Below are 24,730 nucleotides of genomic sequence, written 5' to 3'. Positions count from 1 at the left end.
GTCAATACATTGCATTTGTTTTTATTGTTTTTAAATTGTATTTTATTGTATATTTATTTTATATACATTGTTTTTATAATTAATATTAGGATAGACTAGAGATATTAGCTTCTGTTATCATTATCATTATTATTATTATTGTTGTTGTTGTTATTATTATTAACTATTATCCGACTGCACAAGACTTGTCTTTTGTGTGCATGTGCTTGTCAAATAATGTCAAACATTTTGTTAAAGATTATAACATCTTTTTTTTTTTCAATATTGATTTTTATTGGTTTTATGACAACAACAACAACAACAACATAACAACGAAAAAAAAAAAAAACATATACACCCACCCACCCACACAGAAAAAGGGCCAGAGTACATTACAAATGACATAAGTGCCTAAAATAATTACAAAGAAGAAAGATCAAACACATAAAGATTATAACATCTTTGACAAAACCCCAAAAACCATGTTTGTGAGTGTGTGCATCTGTGAGTGAGAGTTTGTGAGTGTGTGCGTCTGTGAGTGAGAGTTTGTGAGTGTGTGCGTCTGTGAGTGAGAGTTTGTGAGTGTGTGCGTCTGTGAGTGAGAGTTTGAGTGTGTGCGTCTGTGAGTGAGAGTTTGTGAGTGTGTGCGTCTGTGAGTGAGAGTTTGAGTGTGTGCGTCTGTGAGTGAGAGTTTGTGAGTGTGTGCGTCTGTGAGTGAGAGTTTGTGAGTGTGTGTGTGAGTGAGACTTTGAGTGTGTGCATGAGTGAGAGTTTGTGAGTGTGTGCGTGAGTGAGAGTTTGAGTGTGTGCATGAGTGAGAGTTTGTGAGTGCGTGAGTGAGAGTTTGTGAGTGTGTGCGTCTGTGAGTGAGAGTTTGTGAGTGTGTGCATGAGTGAGAGTTTGAGTGTGTGCATGAGTGAGAGTTTGTGAGTGTTTGCGTGAGTGAGAGTTTGAGTGTGTGCATGAGTGAGAGTTTGTGAGTGTGTGCGTGAGAGTTTGTGAGTGTGTGCGGGAGTGAGAGTTTGTGAGTGTGTGCGTCTGTGAGTGAGAGTTTGTGAGTGTGTGTGTGAGTGAGAGTTTGTGAGTGTGTGCATCTGTGAGTGAGAGTTTGAGTGTGTGCGTGAGTGTAGTGTATAGAACAAGTTCTGATGTTCAAACAAATCCTGTTAAGTTTTCTGATTTATATTTTTCTTTATTTTTTATAAATTATTTATTGTTCTGACAGCTCAGGTATATGTGTATATGTGTGTGCATTACAACTAATATTACAACTGATCAAAAACAAAAGTCACTAAGATTAGAACATAAGGTCCCACTTTATATTAAGTGGCTTTAAGTACTATGTACTTACATGTACTTACATTGAAATTAATAATTTGATCCAATGTACTTATTGTGTAACTACATGTTTTTACATTGTACTTACATTTTAAAAATTCCTGCAGGTAATTACAACTGTAATTAATTTATGTAATTACATTTGTAATTACACAGTTGACCCTTCCCTTACATCTTAAACGTACCCAATCAACCACACCTGTCCCTAACCTTACCCGTATCACACCTCAATAGCAGCAAAAGTGTTTTACAATGCAACATGAACACAATAAGTACATTGTACTTATTTTTTGATGTAAGTACATAGTACTTAACGCCACTTAATATAAAGTGGGACCGAGCATAATTCTGAGAAATGATGCTATTAATATATATCTGAATAATTTTTGCTCTAATAATTATATAAGGACCTCGATGCGAAGCAGAGCTTGAACATCTGACAGCTAAATACCATGACAATCATATTTAAATTATAATTTTAAACAATTATAGGAATTATTCAATTCAATATTACATTTCATATACTTAAATGTCATATATATACTTAGTATACTGTATAGCATTTAATATTTTTATGACAACTTAAACCTTGTCTTGATATGAAGAGTTCAGATGCAAAAGCCTCTAAGTGCCATCTGAAATTTTCTTCTATGATCATTTTTATCAAGCTCGTATATTTAAGTTCAGTAGTTTGACTTAAATGACAATTTAAATAACCTTTGAATTGTCATTTAAGTGAAATTACTGAACTTGATCAAAATGATGATTCTAGAAGAAAATTTCAGATTCTGAACTCTTCATATCATCTTTTCTTGAAATAAGCAAACATTTGAATTGCTATTCAACAGGCAAGCATCACAATTACACACATCTGAATACATTCAAAAACAGTTCTAATATTTCAAATTCATCTTCATTCCAAGCCACTAACAATAACAGTGGCAGCAAATGTGTTTCCAGTTTTCGCAAGGATTGTGTGTGCCAGCGTGCTACTTTCCAAATGCATTTAGGATCATGCCTGAGTCTATGAAAATACTGGCTAGTGAACATGAGAGATCGGAACCCACAAAAAGAGGCTTGAATAAAACCCAAATAAAATCTACACATAACATGCCATTTTAACTTTTTGTTTATAAAACAAACATGAAAAACCCAGTGATCTTTTCTGTGAAATTTTTCTTTGAAATATTTCAGGTATCTATTCAAGCTAAAATACTCACTCATATTATCATCATAATGCCTTTGCATGGATTATATTCAGATTACCTCAGTGCAAACCGCTCTGTGCTCTAAATAAAAGAAGAGAGTAAAGAGGTGAACTTACACAGAACCCAGGCACCGAAGGGACGAGTCTAAACTGAATGAAAAACTAAAAATCTGAAACTTCTTATAGAATCTTTTCAAGCCACTCCTCAACACCAAAATTTCCATTTTAGGAGAAGATGACTTTCAAGTCATGCATAAGCAGACCCACACATGCGCGATAAGATTCATCATTTGTTTATCTTCACCATCAAAACGCTTGAATGCAAAGTGTTCACATTCAACGTTTGGATAATTGCATATGCTTACAGCTTCATGTTTGTTGCTTCCGTTAATTGAATTGAATTGAATATTTCTATCAGTGCATTTATAACAGGCTAAAGGAATAGTTCACCAAAAAGGAAAACGTTTCATCATTTCCAGGAATGCACATGGTTATTTTTTGCTATTGAATAAGCTCTAAAATGATTCAAATGCACACACACAAATCACCATTAAAGTAGTCCAAATGATTGTGTACTCTTTTGCTTTTAATGTGATGCTGAATCAACACTGAGTGCACATTAAAAGCAGATCATTTGATCCCATCATGGCCCGTTCCAGGCAGTACCTGTATCTGTGGACATTTCCTCTCAGTCTGTGGTCCGTCAGCAAGAACACGAGAGAATTCTGGCTTCAGATCCCAGCTTCTCTTCCTAACAACATGTACCTTGACTAATGCAGTCTGTATACAGATAAACACAAATAGACACGTTCCAACACCGCATGTAAGGCATACTAAACACAAGCATGAAGTGACCATTTTAACCATTCTTTATGTCAGGCAAGAGAAGCATTTTATAATATATTAGAACCTCATTTAAAACATGGTAATTCACAGAAACATTAGCAGATTTATTCATCTTTTTACTGGATTTGATTCCAGATGGAATTTGATTAGCTCGGGTTCAGAAATTCTGCTTGGATGTGTTTAGCGTTGGGTTGGTTAAATCTTATTGAAATCGAAAATAGCTTGGCTAATTCCTTTATTCGTGCATCTTTAACACTGTTTTATTTATATTGTTAGTTCTCAACGGGTGGATCATCAAGTCTGTTCTGACAGGGTCCATTCATCTTTAAGGAGATTCTTGTTTAGTTTTGTATGATAAACAGTTTGGAACTGTACTGGGTCACCACTTGATGTCCAATGTAAAATATCGGAAGAAAAACTAGTTGTGAACCACAGTTTCTGATGCATATGTAGCTTCAAAACTAATAATAGAGTCTTGGACATTTTCAACAACCAGAGAAATCTTAAAATGAATAAAATTCCTTGACATTGTATTTCTTATATAACATAAACATGATGAATGTAAATACAAATGTATCATAATCTCATGTAGCCAAACATTTTGACTTCTGCCTGTGACTACATAGCAGATTAATCTGACCAATAACAGCCCATTTAAGCCCTATTCGGACGGGATTAGAAGGGTAGATGTGATTTTACCACAGGACCTCTGTAATATTACAGGTGACATATCATGAAAATCTGACTTTTTCCGTGTTTAAGAGCTATAATCGAGTCCACGCTGTATCTGGCAACCCAGTAACATGAAAAGTGACAACCCAGTAACTTTGTTTTCGTAAGCCTTTCTCTGCAAGCATGTCCAAAAGTAAGCTGATCAGATTTCGTCCTCTTCTGACGTAGGAAGGGGATCTTATTATAATATATAATTCCGTGTAGACTACTTTTTGATCATTTCATTTCCGGTGTGGAATGGAATAACGAGAAATGAAAACCAGCTCATTTATTCGTTTCTTAGTTCAGTTTAAAAAACGAAAAATTTGATTTTGGCTCGATTTTTCATTTTTCGTTTGTGGTTCACAAATGGGTTTATGGGTTCGATATTTCATTTGCACACATGGGCGGCGCTGAAACGCCCCTTTCATCTGATACATACAGACGGATGGTCTGGGAACGCCCCCGGGAACGCACCGTCACGTGATGTGAATTTAGCCCGGGGGAAAACATTGTCTTGGTGCTAATTGAAATACACGGGACAATCATGCCAAAGAGTTGCTGTGTCCTTTTCTGTACTGCCAATAAACAAACAAATTATGAATTGAAGTTCTACATTCTTAAATTAGGCAGTGGGCCAGATTTGTCTACATCCCTTACGAAATAGAACTATAGTAATCCTATAAGATTTCTATAGTAGTGTATAATACTTCTGTGATGTTCTGTAATACCTCTGGTAGCCTACTTCTATATGTCCCAAAATACTATAGTATATTCCTATAAAGATTACTATAATATTTTGTCCCAAAATACTACAAGATTCCTATAGTTGTTTTAAGGGATGTCTCATTCACATTAGCGTTATCAGCTGAAGGCTCGCTTGATAGGCCAATCGCGAACCTATGGAGTAGTTTGAGGTCTACACTCAATACAGACCATCAACCAACTGCAGAACCGCAGAACCATACGTCATCAAGGATTAATAGTTTGGAGTGAAGCATACGTACAATTGGTAAGTGACAAGGTTTTATGGAGTTATAGTATGCAACATATACGAAAGTTGATTGAGTTATTGGCTAATGTTACCGCTACAGCTACACCTGGAGATTCAACATGATAACAAAATAATATGTCTGGAAACGACAAATCCGGCCATTTGGTTGGGTCATTGACCCAGTTTTTAATTAAATAAGGGCAATCATAACCTATTGCAGTTAATTTAGCAATGTACAGTTGCCGGTCGACAGGCGTTGTTCGCAGTGTTTTCCCCCACGCCGACTCCACCCTGACCACGCCCCCAACTATGACTAGATGCCGACTGTATGCGCTCCGCCTTCAGTAAGCTACGAGCTTTTCTTTCTGTCAGGCAGAATAAGAGTCAGTACGAGTGCGGCACTGACAAATGCACTTTAATAAAATAATGTCTGAAACCACCACTCACTGTTAACTACGCACAATATTTGAAGCAGAAATATGTTGCTGGTCACGTAATTCGTGCTGCTGCGACTTACAAGTGGAAATAAAAATCAATAATAGGCTGAACTGTACCATGATATTTTTTATTTTATTTTTATTTTTAGTAAGGACCATGTACAATTTCCAACATAAATGTTACCATTTGATGCATTGTACTAGAGTTAGCCACAGGCTAATTTACATCTGCAGTCCATTAAAAAAATAAAAAAAATTCAAATAACTCTCCCCCACCCCCTAACCACACACACACAAAACACATTCTGTCAATCACCACATCAAACACCACACCCCTTTCCAGTTGGTAATCATGGTGATGTTTTTTGTCGGTGGAGCTGGAGGCAGAACGATTCCCCTGGGCGCTTCACTAACGCTAGTTTGCAAGTTTTGTTAGCTTGTTTTTTAACAATGACTGGAGAAAATCAGATTTTATCTTAATGTGTAAGGTCACTCACTGTCCAGGACCGCGGTTGTTATTTGCAAAAGTTCATTTTAACGGACGGAACCTGATTGGCTGACCCGCTCAGTCAATGGATGGATGATCTGACAGGATTAACGTTAACGCTACCTCCGGTTGAGTGGCCTGACTTCTACACCTACCCGATAGAGAAACCAAGCATAAACTGAGGGCATATAAATCTTTAGATGCCTATAACTATGTGCTGAATGGTCACGTACAAGACTTGTATTGTGTGGTACGATCCGAAGACGACCATGTAAAGAGTGACATTACAGTGCAATTTTAATGATGTGATTATTTTCTAGAAATAAAAATTCTAGATACAGCAAATTCATTTTTTAACTATGTATTTGATTATTCTTTCTAACCAGGTTCTTCAAAAAGTCGTCACAATCAAACACAACAATGTAGGCTATACAATCATAGATGATTCACAATCACAATAGTTTCGAAAACATTAGGCCTACGCGATAAAATTTCAAATTGGAGCCTGTACTCCGTCGATTCTTGCACCCAACAATACGACATTTAATTATAATAATAGTATTTTAAGCTCCTTATAGCCGAATCTGTGCTGGTTTATATTGACCGCCTTCAGTTTTCCCCATGGTTTTGCCTCCAGCTAACGTTGTGATGTAATTGTGACGTCGGCGCAAAAGGGGTCTATATGTCCGTAACATGTACCACTCTCGTCTTTTATTTGCATCAAAAGGCAGGTAGGTGTATGTGACATATGTAAGCTATAAATAATTTTAACGTTGTTCTTTACAACATGTTTCCTTGTCAGCTCTGCGGGAAAACATGTGATACCCCATATGTGAAACATATGAAAATACACAGCAATGTCTCAAATATTGTATTTCGTTGCTGCATACTTAACTATAATAGGAAGTTTAAAAAACATGCTGGTTTGAAATCTCACGTGTACAGACACCATAAAGGATATATGGCAGAAACCACAATGTGCACTAATTTCCTTGGAATGACATGTTGGTTTGTGTAGGGCCAAAAGTTCTTCTTTATCTGAGTTTATTTCTCATGTCAAAATGCACATTAAAGAGGGATGAAAAGTCACATGCCCTTTCAAGCAGTGTGGTAAAACATTTACTGTTAAATCAACATTTACATTTCATTTGTCCAGAAAACATAACGAAAATATAGGAGGCTTAATTGACTCCATTACAGCAAACCCTGAAGCCAGCTGCTCTCAGATTCAGGACATTAATGTTCAGTCTGTTTCACAGACTGATGCTGGTGAAAATGATGAGAAACCAGATGTTAGTCCTAAAAATATTGCCAACACTTTGTTTCTAAGGAATCTTGCTCTGTTTCTCTTGAAATTGCCTCCAGCCTCAGCCATTCAGACAATCACTGAAGACATGCAGTCAACACATGAAATCAATAAGTCCCATTTGCTTTTCAGACTTCAGGAAAAGTTCATCTCACTTAATGTTCCAGAAGCAATGAGAAAAATGGTACTTGACGATCTTAAAGCTGAAGATATTTTTACATCCTGTAATAGCCATACATTAATTGTATCAATTTTATTCTGTATATATCAAGTTGTGTCTGTACAGATCAAGTGGATTTTAACTGCATGTTCGATATGTTGTATTACTCATATAGTCAGAAACGGTCACTTTGGATCTCACCAGCATGCAGCACACTCCTTCCTTATCAGCTGAGAGCTCCTCACCACAGCCTTGCTCTTCTAATATGTCGGTAACTATGGAGAATCAAGCTGTCTTAAAGACAGTCAGCCATCTACATCTCATTTTAGGAAATCGTGGTCAAATACCTTTCAAGTACCATTGCAGCTCATGCCTGCAGAAATTCAGTCAGCTATCTCCTCTGAGAACTTGGAGACCTTCACCACCAGCAAGACGACAAATGGTCAGGGTGCTTGCAGATGAAATGAGAAAATTTGAGCCAACCCCAACACGTGCCCAGTGTCTTACCATTTGTAAAGCGATTGTCCATCAATATCCCAAGAGCTTTGCGGATCAGCTTCATGATGGCCGAGTTATACGGGAAGGTTACAGCTCACTTTTGGCCCAGATCAAGACAAGAATAGATAACCTCAGTCGGACCACTAGCTTCTGACATCTGGCAGTGCGGACTCACTGACACATATGGTTGCACCCGGTTTCAGCCTGATCTTCCTTTAGAGGAGACAGATGTCTCCATTGAGACTAAACGTCAGAAGCTGGAGCATCTCTACTGTCAAGAAGGTGCAAAGGGAGCTGAGAAAGCCGAAGTAGAAAAACTGATGGAGACAACTTTCTGCCTGCCACGAAGCCAAATAAATAGTGTGCCAGCACCTTTTGTTGCGGAGTTGATGGAAAAGTGGCCTTTTTTCAGAACGGCCTGTTTTGATTTTGAGCTTCTCACTGACATTAATGTCCTGCGTGCACTCAAACTTTCTATGGAGGAGTGTGGAAAGAGCATTTTTTAAAAGCAAGCCGACCAACTCTGAAGTCAAGTCAATCCTTTCCAAAGATGAACCTATTGATTCATCTTACCACATTGTTCAACTCCTAATGGCTCACTTCATTCTTCAAGAAAATGTAAGTTTATCTTTAGTTCTTACAACGAACACCTGTATAGGAATGGTTCAACCAAACATGATAGTCCTCTCATCATTTACTCCCATCAAAATATCATATTTTTTGTCATACAAGTTTGAATCAACATAAAGGTGAGTAAATGATGAGTGAATGATCATTTTGGATAAACTATTCCTGTTCTGAGAACAAAAAGCCTTTTACCTCTGTAGAATATTATCAACGTTATCAGTGTCGTGGAAATACTTAATACGAACTTCTTTACTACGGACAATTTAAACAACTGGCAGTTGTTTAAAATAAAATACAATACAATACAATACTTCCCTAAAGTAAGGTGATGGCGTCCCGTCAATGAAGCTACTTTCACTACCTCAAAACTTTGATGTTCTTTTGTTTTCTTTTGAGCGTAGAATCTGTTTCTCAGCTGCCGGGAGATCACTGGTCACGACAACCAAGTGAATCTCCTGAATAGAAAGATACATGTTCATTTATATCATACAGTTGAGTAAAAATCAATGTCACTCAAGTCTTATTCACTGTGATTTGTTCTGGTGATTGGTTTGTAATGATCTGAGCTAGTCATTCTACTGTGTTAAGCACTTTTTGTTAAGTATATGGCCTGTATATATGGAGCATCCTATAAATGTTTCTCTGTACATTTTGAAAATACCCATTACATAAAATATTTCTATCACATTAGCAAGTAGCACATTAAGATTTGTCAGCTGTCTTAAATTGTTATCTTTGACAATAGATGTCTGCCACTCCTGCTGACCTCGAAAAGACGGGTAACCTGCCTCCTCCCTCGTTTGATCCTGCTTGGTAAGTATATCATATTAGATATGTCTGCAATTTGTTTCACTTAAGGCTCACACAAGTTTTACTATTATGAGAGGATTCACATTTATGTGCTTGATTCTAGAGTTTACTGTCTTTGAATCATGTTTTATTGCACTGTGCTGGTTTGAATTTGAGGACATTTTTATTCATCAAAGCCAAGTTTGAGTCTTTACAACATAATCACTACCCTTTATTGTATTGTAAACTTTTTTTCCCTTTCGGAAGCTGGCTCAGCATTAAGTTAAAAACACTAAAACAAGCTTTCCTTTTCCTTTTTTTTTATTTTTATAGAGATATTGTAGGTCTTGTTATCTTGTAAGACATGACATTGTGTGCCTTTTTTCAGGTTATAAAATAATGTATTAATTTCTCACTACCTTTTCTACACCAAGCTCTCCAGAGATCATAGAATAATATAATATAGCTATAACTGTAATTTTACAGCATATAGCTGTTAAATACCGTGCTGTAAAATTACAGTTTTATACTGTAGTTGTCAAAACAGTATTTAGCTGTTAATTTTAAAAACGGTAATACACCGTATTTTTACAGTATGATGCTGGCAAACACAGCTGCCAGTAGTTTACCGTTTTTTTACAGGATTATTTTTTTACAGTGTACTTTTTGTGAAGACGAGCACATATCTTACAAAGGTTCCGGTTCGGTTTAGGCTATTGTAGTTTTTAATGCTTGTTATGTTCCTAACACATTTAAACTTCTATCTATCTATCTATCTGTCTATCTATCTATCTATCTATCTATCTATCTATCTATCTATCTATCTATCTATCTATCTATCTATCTATCTATCTATCTATCTATCTATCTATCTATCTATCTATCTATCTATCTATCTATCTATCTATCTATCTATCTATCTATCTATCTATCTATCTGACTGACTGAGCTTCCTTTGAGAAAAATAGCAGACCACCTTTTTAAAACTGATATTTAAAACGGTGGTCTGCTATATTTCACAAAGGAAGCCCATTTGTGCGGTCGTTGGCGTTATATGAGAAGGACATTTTGAATATGAGCCTACTGTAAAATTAGCTGGCTTAAAAATGCGGATTGATAAGTGCAGAGTTATTCCAGACGGCTCCCGGTGCTGTTCATATTGGAATTGTGTAATCACAGATTATGAACAGATGTTTTCAGAGGTGGACAAAGTACAACTTGCATTGTTGTGTGTAATACTTACAGTACCGTATGCCTCTGAATCTATGTCTGCCTTCCTACCCTCATATCAATATCAAATTTATTTCTAGAACACAGTTCCAGTAGTGGGATTGAATGTGAGATTGAATAAGTCACTCAATAACGTCCACAATGGTTTCGGACCCCCAAATGGCTGTTCCCTCAAATACTGCCCTATTTAAAGTTTTTTGGCTTTTAGTATGAATATGTTAGACTATAAGCTAGTGTGCACCAAAACAATGACAAAATTCGCATTTAGAAGACCAAACCCAACGTTAAAAATGAAAATCAGTTTCAAGTACAGTAAAATCAAGTAAAGTACAGATACTCAAAAAGTGTACTTAAGTACAGTACTCAAGTAAATGTCCTTTATTACTGTCCACCTCTGGATGTTTTACACAACAAGGATATATTCCCATTGGGTTGTCGGGTTTTCATGTTTAATGGGAACTAGACATAATGATTTTTATACTGTACAAACTGTGTTATCCCCTAACTCAGTTATGGGTAGGTCATCTACGTACATCTAATGTTATGGACATAATTATCATGGTACAGTTCAGCCTATTATTAACTTTTATCTAAAGAGATATTTGAACTACACTGTATTTATCAATGTAAAATACATCATGCTAAACTAATCTGTCATACTGTGGCTCACATTATTGGGGTCGCTTGCAAGTTGCAGCAGCACGAATTACGTGACCAGCAACATATTTCTGCTTCAAAAATTGTGCGTAGTTAACAGTGAGTGGTGGTTTCAGACATTATTATATTAAAGTGCATTTGTCAGTGCCGCACTCGTACTGACTCTTATTCTGCCTGACAGAAAGAAAAGCTCGTAGCTTACTGAAGGCGGAGTATTTTGACCAATCAGATGAAAGGGGCGTTTCAGCGCCGCCCACGTGTGCAAATGAAATATCGAACCCATAAACCGATTTGTACACCATAAACGAAAATGAAAAATCGAGCCAAAATCTCATTTTTTGTTTTTTAAACTAAACTAAAAAACGAATAAACGAGCTGGTGCATAACTGGTACATCAAAAAGTACACGGACCCAGAAGCAGCCTGGTTACCAGCTCTAACGCAATGTAATCTTTACCTACATTGTCCATAATGATTACTCAAATGGCACATTCGGACGGGACTATTGATACTTTGCAGTCACGTGATATCTGGCGGGCAACAAACGCGGTTAGTGCATCCAATCGCACAACAACTATCTGGCATGTCGTGTACACTTCAAAACACCAACTTTTGTATATTAAAACTGTCAACGTCCTGGCAAAATCCTTGATTATTTACTGGTTTTCGTTGCTAGAGAATGACGTTCTTGCCCGCCAGCCAGTACAACTGACGTCACGTGCAAAGTATCAATAATCACTGAGAAGCTCTGGTAATAATTACTTTACGCGTTCTTTGTCTGGTTTGCGTCAACAATTAAGCCCCTGCTGGTAAATACCGTAGTTACACCATTAAACACATGCAAAAGTAATTCTGACAAAATAACTTTGCATGCATCACAAGTACATATCACAAATATTTCATTATAGTATGCATATGCGTCACGATGTTATAAATTAGATTAAAATAGATAAATAAATTAAAACATTTAAAAAAAATAGCTAGATATTAATCCATTAAATTGACTAAAATAAATATACACACACACACACACACACACACACACACAGGCTACACACACACAACTTAATAGAAAATAATTTTTAGATTTGTAATATACATTTTTCAGTGTATAAATTGGGACTATATTGGAATGATTGTTGATGCCAGATGTGTGTGTTTTTCAAAGCAGAAACATGCCTTTTCCCCAACGAATGCTGTATGGCATCTATAGATTTACTCGTTTGATTTACACTTTTAAATCATTATATGATGAACACTGTCCTTGAAAACAATTTAACATAAAGCACAAATTTAAAGAGAGACCATGGATGACTAAAGGATTAAAAAATGCTTGCAAAAAAGAACACCTTGTATTAAGAATTAATAAAACACAGAACTATAGAAGCTGAGAACAAATACAAAAGATATAAAAATAAGTTGACCAGTATCATGCGGATAAGTAAGATAGATTATTATAATAAAATATTAAATGATAATAAAAATGATATCAAGGGTATATGGAATGTCCTAAATAATATTACCAGGAAAGGATCAAAGAATAAAAAATATTCTCAGTATTTTACCCTCAGGACTTTAAGCAACATGAATGATGCAGTCAGTGGGTTTAACATTTTTTTTTGTAAGTGTGGGATCAAATCTGGCAGGCAGAGGAAATTAAAAGTCCACAGACTGAAGGTGAGGTGAAGGCAGTGGATTATTTAGACAGTAACCCTAACTCAATGTTTTTGAAACCAGTTAAGGAAATGGAGATTATTTAAGAATAAAAAATCAACAGACTGAAATGATATTGGTATGGTTTTAATTAAGGATGTCAGTGGTGCAATTGTTAAACTGTTAACTCATATTTATAATTTGTCTTTCAAAACGGGTGTATTCACAAGCAAAATGAAAACTGCTAAAATCACCACTATTCAAAGCTACAGGCCATTGTCATTACTCTCTCAGTTCTCTAAAATATTAGAAAAAATGTATTTAAGTAGATTGGATAATTTTATTGAGAAGCATGAATTATTAGTTGATAGTCAGTATGGGTTCAGGTCAAACAGATCTACAGTATGGCATTAGTGGAGTTAATTGAAGACATTACCAGTGCTATAGATATGCAGTGGTATTTATTGAGTATTTATTGATCTAAAAAAAGCTTTCGATACAATCATCATCGTTTGTTAATCAATAAACTGGAAAATATGGTATCAGAGGAGTTGTATTAGATAGGATGAAAAGTTACATAAGTAACAGACTTCAATTTGTTCAGATAGGGAAGTATATACTGTAGATAGTATAGATCTAAGTGCTTGGGTATCACCTGTGGAGTACCACTGGGGTCAATATTGGGTCCAAAATGATTTATTATGTACATAAATGACATATGTAGGGTGACTAACCTCTTAAAATTTGTGATTTTTGCAGATGATACCAATATTTTTTGTTTTGGGGAAAATCTGAAGCAGTTTATGGAGGTGCTCACAGCGGAAATTAATAAATTAAAAATATGGTTTGACAAATAAATTATCAATAAATTTAGATAAAACCAAACCTATGCTGTTTGGTAATCGTAAAACTGACACACAAGTAAAAGTATTGATTAATAATGTTAAAATAGAAAGAGTGTACGAAAATACATTTTTGGGTGTGATTCTGGATTACAAAATCTGTTGGAAACCCTATATCAAATATGTTAGAACAAAAGTAGCGCAGAGTATTGGAGTAATAGGGAAAGCAAGGCATGCATTGAGTAAAAAAGCACTTTATATTTTGTATTGTTCACTTGTGTGTAATGTACAAAACCACATTACAAACATTAAACATAACGCAAAAAAGAGCAATTAGGTTAGTAAATAAAGTAGGATACCATGAGCATACCAATTTACTGTATTTAAAATTGCACACTCTAAAGTTTAACGATCTGATTACATTTGAGACTGCACAATTAATCTATAAAGCAATAAATAAACAGTTGCCTGGAAACATACAACAGCTATTCACAGATATAGGGTTGGGGGATACAACTTGAGAGGGGATTTAAATTTGAGATAACATAGGACTCGGACAAAGCTCAAAAGTATGTGTATTTCTATTTGTGGGATGCTTTTGTGGAATGGTCTGAGCAATTCCATCAAACAAAGTGTTAACGTTGCATTTTAAAAAAAGGTACTTACTTTTTGATAAGTACAGAAGTGGTGAGGGCGAATGATCTTAACTTGTAAAGCATGCTTGACAATGGTTTTTGTTTATGCTTCTTTATCTTAATATTAAAAAAATCATTATTTAATTTAGTAGTTTTTTCTGTATTATTTTAAGTGTTATGTTGGATTATCTTGTTCGATTGTGATTTGGTTTGGGTAGTTACGTCCTGAGAACAGTTTGATTATTATGCTAAAAAAAATAGTTTTGATTTTCTTGTTTTTGTTTTATTTTATTGATGGATATTTCACGTGTTGCTGTCTTTTGTTGAATTTATTTTTTAATTGTTTGAAATAAAGATTTCATTCATTCGTTTGTAAAAGCAGACTGAAAACAAACGGGAACTGAAGTGATATTTTTGACATTCCCACACATTTTATTTCCATTTTTTTCTTTTATATTACGATCATTTTTACTTACGACCTGTACAGGAAACGGAATATATAAACCAAAGTAAAAAGAACAAAAAGTTAAGCTTGCATTGCTAACAGTTCTGGTAATAAATAGCTTGCATGACTTTTTAAAAATAAATGATAAACATTCAGAAATGTCTGACTTACAAAGTAACTTTAAGGAAAAGGACCAAAAATCTAAATAAATTTAAAAGATCAGAAGCATTGATTTATAGGTAAGATTTATATTTTACATTTACCAGTGTTAATAGATTTGAATTGCGTGTGTAAAGCAGACCCTGCAATGCTGAGAGAGATAGAGAGACAGACAAATAAAGTATTTTTTTTTTATTTAAACGTATAAAGGTTATAAAACTGTAAGCAATGTAACAAATTAACAAAACCAATCAAAGATCACAACATTCAGTCGAACATCATTGTTTCTCTAAGGAAGGACATTTTCCTGCTTACAAAATATAAAATCTTTTATCTATGTGCCCATTTATATGCATTTAATACTAAAAAATGGATTTGCAATTCTTCACAGAAAAGCTAAAGAAATGTTTTCCCTCGACAAAGCAAAATGAATTATGTACAACCATATAACTGAAAGTACTGTACAAGGGAGGGGAAAGGAAACGAATCAAACATTCAGCTTTAGTAAATTAGACAAATTTGTCTAGCAACTGAAACTAAAACTATATTAGCTGTAAGTACCAAGGTGAATAAGCGCTGGTTGAGGTAAAGGACTAAGCTCAACTGAGAATACAGATCATGCAAATTCACACACACACACTTATATCAATATATATATATATATATATAGATAGATAATTAGCCCAACACCAGATGAAACGTGCAGTACAAACGCACACCACACACAGTGAAATAACAAATAAACACACAAAAGCAGATCAGACTTCTCAGTGAGCAACTAACCAGCAGCATGAACCAATGATCCTCACCTTAACAATGACAAAGAGCAAATATATGAAATGACAACAAATATATATATATATAACAATAAAAACAAATAAATAAATCAGAGCATTGGGCTTCTGCGGAAAATGTCTGGCACATTAACAAAGCGTCGATAGGCAAGGTGGTTTCTTTTCTGCCACTCGTCAAGGGAGACTGATGGACCTTTGAGACGCGACTTACGGAAATTCCTACAAACAAATGGAGAAGAAAAAAAGCACACAATGACTCAAGGAAGACTGTAGAATTGGGAAACTGCAGGTTTCACTCCACCTACAACTAACTAAATATTCATAAGCAGAACTGTATATGCTGCTTTGATTTCTTTCTGTGAGATATCACCTGCGAGTCATTAGTCATGGATGGACAGAAATTCTAATCACCAAGTTTACACACATTTCCATAATCCCTTGATTGTTTGAACTATTAACTTCTATAATAAATTTTTTTTATTTTTAGAGTTTTTCTAAAATTTCTATACATCACAGCCGCATTTTCATTCCTGACAATATGATTTCCATGCAAATAGAACAGCCTCTGGTTGCACATTTGAGCAGTTTGAAGGCTCCCCCTAGTGGAGGGACTGCATTAACACAAAAACAAAATGAACTGAGGCTGGCCACTTAACATGTACTTTACATCAGATGGTCTCTTTCTGTCTAAGTGAACACTTCTTGGCAAGAATATGTTGATAAGACTATATAAGATATGATAATAAATAAATCTGGCAACAAAGACTAAATCAAGAAGCTAAACATACGATACTTAAGATTCAAAGTCACTTTAAAGAGATTTCTCAACCAAAATGAAACTTCTGTCATTAATTAGAGCTTTCTGTTACTCCATTGACAGCTACACAACTATCACTTCGACACTTTAAAAACTTCATAAAGAGATTATAAAACTAATCCATATGAATTGAGTGGTTTAGTCAAAATTTTCTTAAGAGACATGATCACTTTATTGACAGATTAAATTTATGCTTTTATTTCACATAAATATTCATCAACTCACATCAGTCAAACAGAAGCTCAAAGGTTCACTTGAAGTGCGAGAACCATTAAGATTCATTCTCGTGTTACGCATCACGTCGGAGCTTCTGCAAGAACCAATGAGGTTCATTCTCGTGTTACGCATCACGTTTGAGCTTCAGCAAGAACCAATGAGGTTCATTCTCGTGTTACGCATCACGTGTGAGCTTCTGCAAGAACCAATGAGGTTCATTCTCGTGTTACGCAGCACGTCTGAGCTTCTGCAAGAACCAATGAGGTTCATTCTCGTGTTACGCATCACGTCTGAGCTTCTGCAAGAACCAATGAGGTTCATTCTCGTGTTCCGCATCACAGTTGAGCTTCAGCAAGAACCAATGAGGTTCATTCTCGTGTTACGCATCACGTCTGAGCTTCTGCAAGAACCAATGAGGTTCATTCTCGTGTTACGCAGCACGTCTGAGCTTCTGCAAGAACCAATGAGGTTCATTCTCGTGTTACGCATCACGTCGGAGCTTCTGCAAGAACCAATGAGGTTCATTCTCGTGTTACGCATCACGTTTGAGCTTCAGCAAGAACCAATGAGGTTCATTCTCGTGTTACGCATCACGTGTGAGCTTCTGCAAGAACCAATGAGGTTCATTCTCGTGTTCCGCATCACAGTTGAGCTTCAGCAAGAACCAATGAGGTTCATTCTCGTGTTACGCATCACGTCTGAGCTTCTGCAAGAACCAATGAGGTTCATTCTCGTGTTACGCAGCACGTCTGAGCTTCTGCAAGAACCAATGAGGTTCATTCTCGTGTTACGCATCACGTTTGAGCTTCTGCAAGAACCAATGAGGTTCATTCTCGTGTTACGCATCACGTTTGAGCTTCTGCAAGAACCAATGAGGTTCGTTCTCGTGTTACGCATCACGTCTGAGCTTCTGCAAGAACCAATGAGGTTCATTCTCGTGTTACGCAGCACGTCTGAGCTTCTGCAAGAACCAATGAGGTTCATTCTCGTGTTACGCATCACGTGTGAGCTTCTGCAAGAACCAATGAGGTTCATTCTCGTGTTCCGCATCACAGTTGAGCTTCAGCAAGAACCAATGAGGTTCATTCTCGTGTTACGCATCACGTCTGAGCTTCTGCAAGAACCAATGAGGTTCATTCTCGTGTTACGCATCACGTCTGAGCTTCTGCAAGAACCAATGAGGTTCATTCTCGTGTTACGCAGCACGTCTGAGCTTCTGCAAGAACCAATGAGGTTCATTCTCGTGTTACGCAGCACGTTTGAGCTTCTGCAAGAACCAATGAGGTTCGTTCTCGTGTTACGCATCACGTCTGAGCTTCTGCAAGAACCAATGAAGCTTGTTCTCAGGCGTCAAGAATATTCGGTTGAGCTTCTGTTTATATTCACTGCTTAAAGCTACACTGTGTGATATTTTCCCCCATCTAGCGGTAAAATTGACTAGGGATGTCCAGATCCGATCCACGTCATCGGTATCGTGCCGATACTGGCCCAGAACGCTAGATCGGATATCGGAGGTGAGAAAAAAAATATGATCCGATACCTATTAGGGGTGGAACGGTACATGTATTCGTACTGAACCGAAACGGTATGTGCGTCACGGTTCGGTAGAATACACGGTATAAAAATAAATAAAACTTGTGCGCACATTAATTAATGTAATGCAGAACTACTGTTAGATACGCGCATAAACAAATATATTGATCTGAAATATAGCAAATTAATATTAAATTCATTCAGGTACAATTACAAAACATATCTCAAGGTCTTTTGAATAAAGGGTGCCAGTCTTTCATTATCAACTGTTGTTGTGGACTATAGACTGGAGAAGTATTTGTTCTCCATTTGAGTGAGATGTTTTTATGTGGCTAATTGAGCAAAGTGCTTCCATATATTTTATTATTAGTAGTATTAGTTCAAGAATAAAATAAAAATATCGGATTGATATCGGGATCGGCAAATAGCCAAAGCTGCGGCGTCGGTATCGGGACATCCCTAAATATGACAACCCAGTGAGTATTAGTTTCTGTTCCTTTCAATTCCGAGGGCGTTTTAACTCCTACGGTGGCCGTATTATTCCAAGATTAACATGGCTTCCAGTTCGACTTCGTCCAATTGCGCCTTTAAAACTATTCATCACCTGTGATCCGTAGCAGCACAGATTTATGTTACAAGGTAAACAATACTTTTTCACCATTGACGAGAGGAAAAATAACGCAAGTTATACTAGAGGGCATTCTGGCGTTATGCACAACCATGCTATGGGTTAGACAAGCAACTATAAAACTTCGAATTTATACAAATAGGCTGAATTACCTGTCGAGAAGAAAGCAGGCAACTTCGGCGTCCGTTTTAAAATCTTTGCTCCTCGGGAGCTCTTTCCATCTGGGAAAAGTTACTCCACTCTCTTTCGCTTCCTTGGCGACTCTGCTACATGTCCTCGAAAATAGGCGTGATCCTCCATCTTCAGCAATCTTTCAAATCTGCCGGCAGTCGCAAGTAATCTCCCCCTCGCATTCGTCACGGTGCCACTGAGTTTAAAACGCGAAAGGCGAAGCTTGAATTTCCAGGTATGTCCCTCTTTGGCGAATGTATTTTCAAGATGGAGGCACAACATGGCTGCCGCCATTCGAGCGACTCGCTCGTATGTATTCTAAATGGCAGATTTTACGCTCACGAGAATACTTTATTAGTTGGTTGAAGTAATTACACATGGATGAGCACATATACTTTTGAAAGAACAAAGTGTTTTTTGCTAAGATTCAACTTAAAAAGTTACACAGTGTAGCTTTGATGTTTATTTGTGAATAATAGCCTAAATTCAATCTGTTCATCATATAAAGTGATTAAAGTCTCTTCAGAAAATTTGGACTAAACTCACATGGATTAGTTTTACGATCTCTTTGTGAACTTTTTTTTAAAGTGGTAGTTTTGTAGCTGTCAATGAAGGGACAGAAAGATCTTCATTTGTCTACCGAAGACGAACAAAAGTCCTACGGGTTTGGAACGACGTGAGGGTGAGTAATGACCAAATTTTCATTTTTGGGCTAACTATCCCCTTTAAAATCAAGTTTACACATTCTTTCATGTGACTTCTACATTTGTTAATACAGAATGTGAATCTATATTTGGTTGTACCCCCTCATAAAACATCCAGACACAGTATGATAATGATAACGTGTAAAATGTGCTTAATTGTCAAAAATTCTTACATAAATAAATACGGAAATAAAGAAATATAAAAATATACGAATGAATAAATAAAAATATTAAAAAATATATATATAAAAAAGTAAATACAAAGTTATAAAAGTAATAAAATAAATGTAGAATAATAATATTTTCTTGTATTTGTTTTATCAAGTCATTTATTCCTTTATTTTCCTATTATTACATTTATTTATTTATTTCAAATTTCAAAAAGGCATAACAACTTCTTGGATTTTGGGGTGTTACATGTTCATGACAGGTTTTGTGACATTTACTTGCGAGTGAGATCTGAAGGGTGTTGCCAGTGTGGATCGTTCCTTCCAGTTTTCCGATTAGCAATGGAATTCATCAAAGAATGAAGCTCAGTGATCGCACCTGCCAAACACACACGTCACAACACTAATCAACAGCATCCTTCATATCACATTCATGTTTCTGCAGTGGAAAGCATGCTGCTGTAATATCAAAACATCTTCTCAACTTAGTCTGATAAGATAAGTGATCTTTAGTAGTCTGACTTTTGTGAATGTTAAAGCCTAAATACAATTACCAGAAGTAAAAAGCTAAAGTTAAGCTACGTATAAACGAATTACAGCATGGTCGCTAACTTCAACGTCACCACCATTAAGCTTCCAAAAACTATTTCAATCTTTATTTCAAATTTTAGAACTTTAAAATTTGAGTTAGAAAAGTTTGCAAGAGTGTGAACACAACAAGGCTGTCAACAAGTAACCACATACCTTATTTCATGCATTTAACAAAAAAAAAATCCATTCATTGACTTTAGGATGATAGAAACAAAATGCTAATGTGTCCAGGTTTTGGCCTACAAAAAAACATAATTCCTGCAGCACTCTATTATTTCTACAGGTTTGGTACACTCCTGGAAAAAACACATATGTATGATAGTTTGGTAAAGCGTGATACCGTTTGCTGCTCCGTTCTGCTCTTTCATGTGTCTCTTCACCGAGTCCACATATGTTCTCTTGTTTCTCTCCCACTCCTCTTCACTATACAACACCACTGGTTTGCAGGTGGTCTTCGTGTCCGGAACCACCACTTTCGACTTCACCTGCTCAGTGGGAAAAGTAGGAGTACACACTGCGGATGAGTAACATCTGTTAATGGCAATTCTGCCATTCTTTTATACACTCTGAAGATACTTTACGCAGCACTTTTGCATACAACGAGAGTTCACAGTGACTAGAGATGGGCATTTGTTTCAGCATTCCCTTTTGAGTACTTGATTGCAACACTGGCATGTTTATAGAACTAAACTGAATCAACACTGAACTAAATTGAGCTGAATAATACTATTGTCGTTTTAGAGTTGAAACTGTATTGCATGCTGTATTGCTCTATTAGTGTTATTTTCTTGTTTATTACTGTGAAGCTGCTTTGAAATAATAATCTGTATTGTAAAAAGCACTATACTGTACATCAATGTGACTTGACTGAATATGAGTATGTATTTTCATGAATGAGATTTAAGAGCTGAGGGAAAGACTGTGAATACTGATTTAAATTTGGTCTGTTCCTCACATAAGGCTTCATAAGAATATGGTATATTTGGTAACACTTTACAATTATGTACTTTTAGTTAATGCATTAGATAACATTAACAGTGAGCAATACTGTAACAATGGTATTGCTCATTGTTAATGTTATCTAATGCATTGTTAGTTCATGTTAGCTCAGATCCATTAATATTGACAGAAAATATTTGATTTTAATAATGTATAAGTAAATGTGGAAATTAACATCAACAAAGTATTCATTGCTAGTTCATGTTACTAATTTAACTAATGGAACCGTATTAAGTGTTACCAAATATTGTTAAAGGTTTAGTTCACCCAAAATGAAAATTCTGTCTGTAATTACTCTCCCTCATGTTGTTCCAACCCCTGTAAGAAAAACCCGTGAAAAAACTCGAGGCCCAGAGAGAAGGAAATGAAAAGTGTAATAAAGTCGTTATTTTTGGGGGGGTTTTGCGCACAAAAAGTATTCTCGTCGCTTTATAAACTTAAGATTGAGCCACTGGAGTCACTTGGACTATATTAACGATGTCTTTAATGCATTTTCTGGGCCAGCAAGTTATAATGTCTTATAAGCCTATGGAGGAGTGATCCAGCTCTCAGATTTAATCAAAAATATCTTAATTTGTGTTCCGAAGATGAACGAAGGTCTTCCAGGGGTTGGAATAACATGAGGGTGAGGAATTACTGACAGAATTTTCATTTTTGGGTGAACTAGGCTAACCCTTTAACGGTTTTAGCTTTCCAGATGTTGCCAATATGAACTGTCATTGAAAAAAGCTGCTTTAAGAGTGTTCAAATATTCTCTTTTTATGTTCCATCACGGGCAAAATAAAAGCAACAGGTCTGAAACAACATCAGGGACAGTAAATAATGACAGAAACCTGTGGCAATGCTACAAATGTATAATAGATGGAGATCAAACCTGGACCTGAAGGGGCAGCGTGCTTTCAAACGTATCTGAGGCACTTTCTTCATTCCGGCCTCCGTCCGATGCCTCGGGCTCTGCATGCTGACTGACCGACAACAGCTCTTCTTCCTCTTTCAATGGGACAACTGATTCTGGGGGCGCGCTTTGAGACTTTGATTCATGAAGAGAGATAAAGTCGTTCTGCGAGACCTCCCTGATCTCACCCTTCCCAGTTCCCTGAGAGCCAACAAAAGCAACAGAACTGCAAGCATCGAAGTTCAGGAATGCACACAGTTTCATCTCAGCAGACGAAACCTCTCTGTCCCATTTCAGAACCGGTATCGGGGAGGGGAGACTCTCCCGGTCTCTATCTATATGGTTCTGTTTGTATTTGGACAGAGGGGTGGACACCACAGGGGTCACAGATTGATTGACCTTTGACCGAGGTGGTGTGACGTCCTTTGTGACTGTTAGAGGTGTGGATCCCTGCAATCCGGACAGGAAGGAACAATATCCAAGATCTTGGGAGCATGTTCTAGTGATGCGCTGCCTTTTTAGGGGGGTCTCGCAGATCTCATCAAGGCATGAATCATCAAGGCGTCTCTTCTTTGCTCTGGATACATTATTTGAAATGTGTACTTGTATGTTGTAAACAGGGCTGTTGGCATTGCACTGCTGCTTAGAGCACACCAAGTGTGAATATACTGATAATGGTTTGAAGTGAAAGGGGGAATCTCCATTAATCATTGTTATTATTCAAGATTGGAAGAGGAAGAAGTGCTGTCTGGTAAGTTTGATCAAAGCAGGAAAGTGCATGAACCTAAGAAAGAATCATGTTTATTATCAGTAAGTTAGATTAGACGAATGTCCATTTTGACTTCATGGAGTCACAATTTAAATGCGTCGTTTTGATTCATATTTAATATTGCCTATTTATGCACACAAAGAAATGCATCACGTCAAACAGATGTCCATGACATTGACATCTAGTCTGAAACTAATTGGTTCAAATAGATTTGTGCACGAGAGAAAGCAACCGATCATCGTTTTTTAAAAAAAAATGCTTTGGCCGAAATGCGTGCCACGCGCATGCTAGAAGTTGTTAAAACACTCAAATATTACTTGAAAGTTAACTATTAAGTGTAGATTAGAACATTAAAATTTTACCTGTCGATAGAGCTCTTGTTTTGGAAATTGTTATTTAGTCTGCCGTAGAGTTTCATCCATCATCAACGTGCAAACAAACCGCGGTTACACCTGATATTTATAACCTCTCAGCCGCACTTCGTCTTATGATTGGTTGGAAACCAGAGCATGTGATTTTTGAATTTTATTCACTTTCAAATTATTTTAAATAGTACATAAATATACGTAAGTGAAAAAAAATGTACCTTATTATATATATATATATATATATATATATATATATATATATATATATATATATATATATATATAAAATATAGTCATCTGAATTTATTAATCCCCTGGTGAAAACGTGGAACTCATGAATATTAATTGCAGGTCTGTCAGACAGTTACTCCTTGTGATTGACTGAAGTATTCACTTTCACAATATTCAAAATAGTACATATATATACATAAATGAAGATAATCAACCTTATAATGTATGCATAAAATACAATAATCAGAATTTTTTGTTCCTACTGCTAAAAATGTTGAACTCATGAATATTAATGACGTAACGCGAGGGTCGGTCAGTGATTGGCTGAAAGGCAGACGTTGGTACGTGTCAATTTTTGAATTTAATTAATCTTGCGTTCTATCCACTGATCAGGGGTGCGTTTCCCGAAAGCATCGTTGGCCAACTATGGTCGCAAGTTCCGTCGTTACCAATAGAGTTCAATGGACATTGCGATGAACTTGCGACCATAGTTGGCTAACGATGCTTTCGGGAAACGCACCCCAGATCAGTGGTTCTATCCCATGTGAAAAAAAAAAAAAAAATTACATTGGTTGTGAAGTGATTGGTGCTCCATCAAATACAATATGTTATGAATATGAATAAATGGCTCGTGAAAACTACGTGATGACTCCCTACTAATGGCCAACTTAATTAGGCACTGAATTGAATCCATTATTTAAAAATAATTACTTGGGCTCATAACAGCACTGCATTAGTCTCACCACTAGAGGGAGTTATGATGTCAAAACAGTAATCAACACAAAGCACTTTTATCACAGTTTTAATTTATGAACATCAAATGATTAATGCAAACAGAAACTAACACT

The 24,730-nt window shown here is 36.3% G+C and overlaps 1 protein-coding gene across 2 annotated transcripts; it reads right to left on the bottom strand.

The window, feature by feature from the left end:
- Window positions 1-15,167: 15,167 nt before the first annotated feature.
- kop (askopos) lies at window positions 15,168-23,783 on the bottom strand. 2 transcript variants are annotated; one of them, XM_081350934.1, is made up of 5 exons: window positions 23,646-23,716; window positions 22,500-23,298; window positions 20,961-21,105; window positions 20,309-20,408; window positions 15,168-16,012 (listed from the first exon to the last, which is right to left on the bottom strand). In XM_081350934.1, the coding sequence occupies exons 2-5, from the start codon at window positions 23,223-23,225 to the stop codon at window positions 15,886-15,888; spliced, it is 1,098 nt and encodes a 365-aa protein (XP_081207060.1). In that variant the 5' UTR covers window positions 23,226-23,298; window positions 23,646-23,716; the 3' UTR covers window positions 15,168-15,885. The 2 variants fall into 2 exon arrangements, with proteins under 2 accessions (XP_081207060.1, XP_081207059.1); XM_081350933.1 differs by having other exon boundaries at window positions 15,198-16,012; window positions 22,494-23,298; window positions 23,646-23,783.
- Window positions 23,784-24,730: the final 947 nt, after the last annotated feature.

This window comes from Scardinius erythrophthalmus, assembly GCF_964197995.2.
Source record: "Scardinius erythrophthalmus genome assembly, chromosome: 21".
In the NCBI taxonomy this organism is placed as follows: Eukaryota; Metazoa; Chordata; class Actinopteri; order Cypriniformes; family Leuciscidae; genus Scardinius; species Scardinius erythrophthalmus.
Note: the sequence above shows the minus strand (reverse complement) of the source record. Positions and strands in the feature narration are given on the sequence as shown.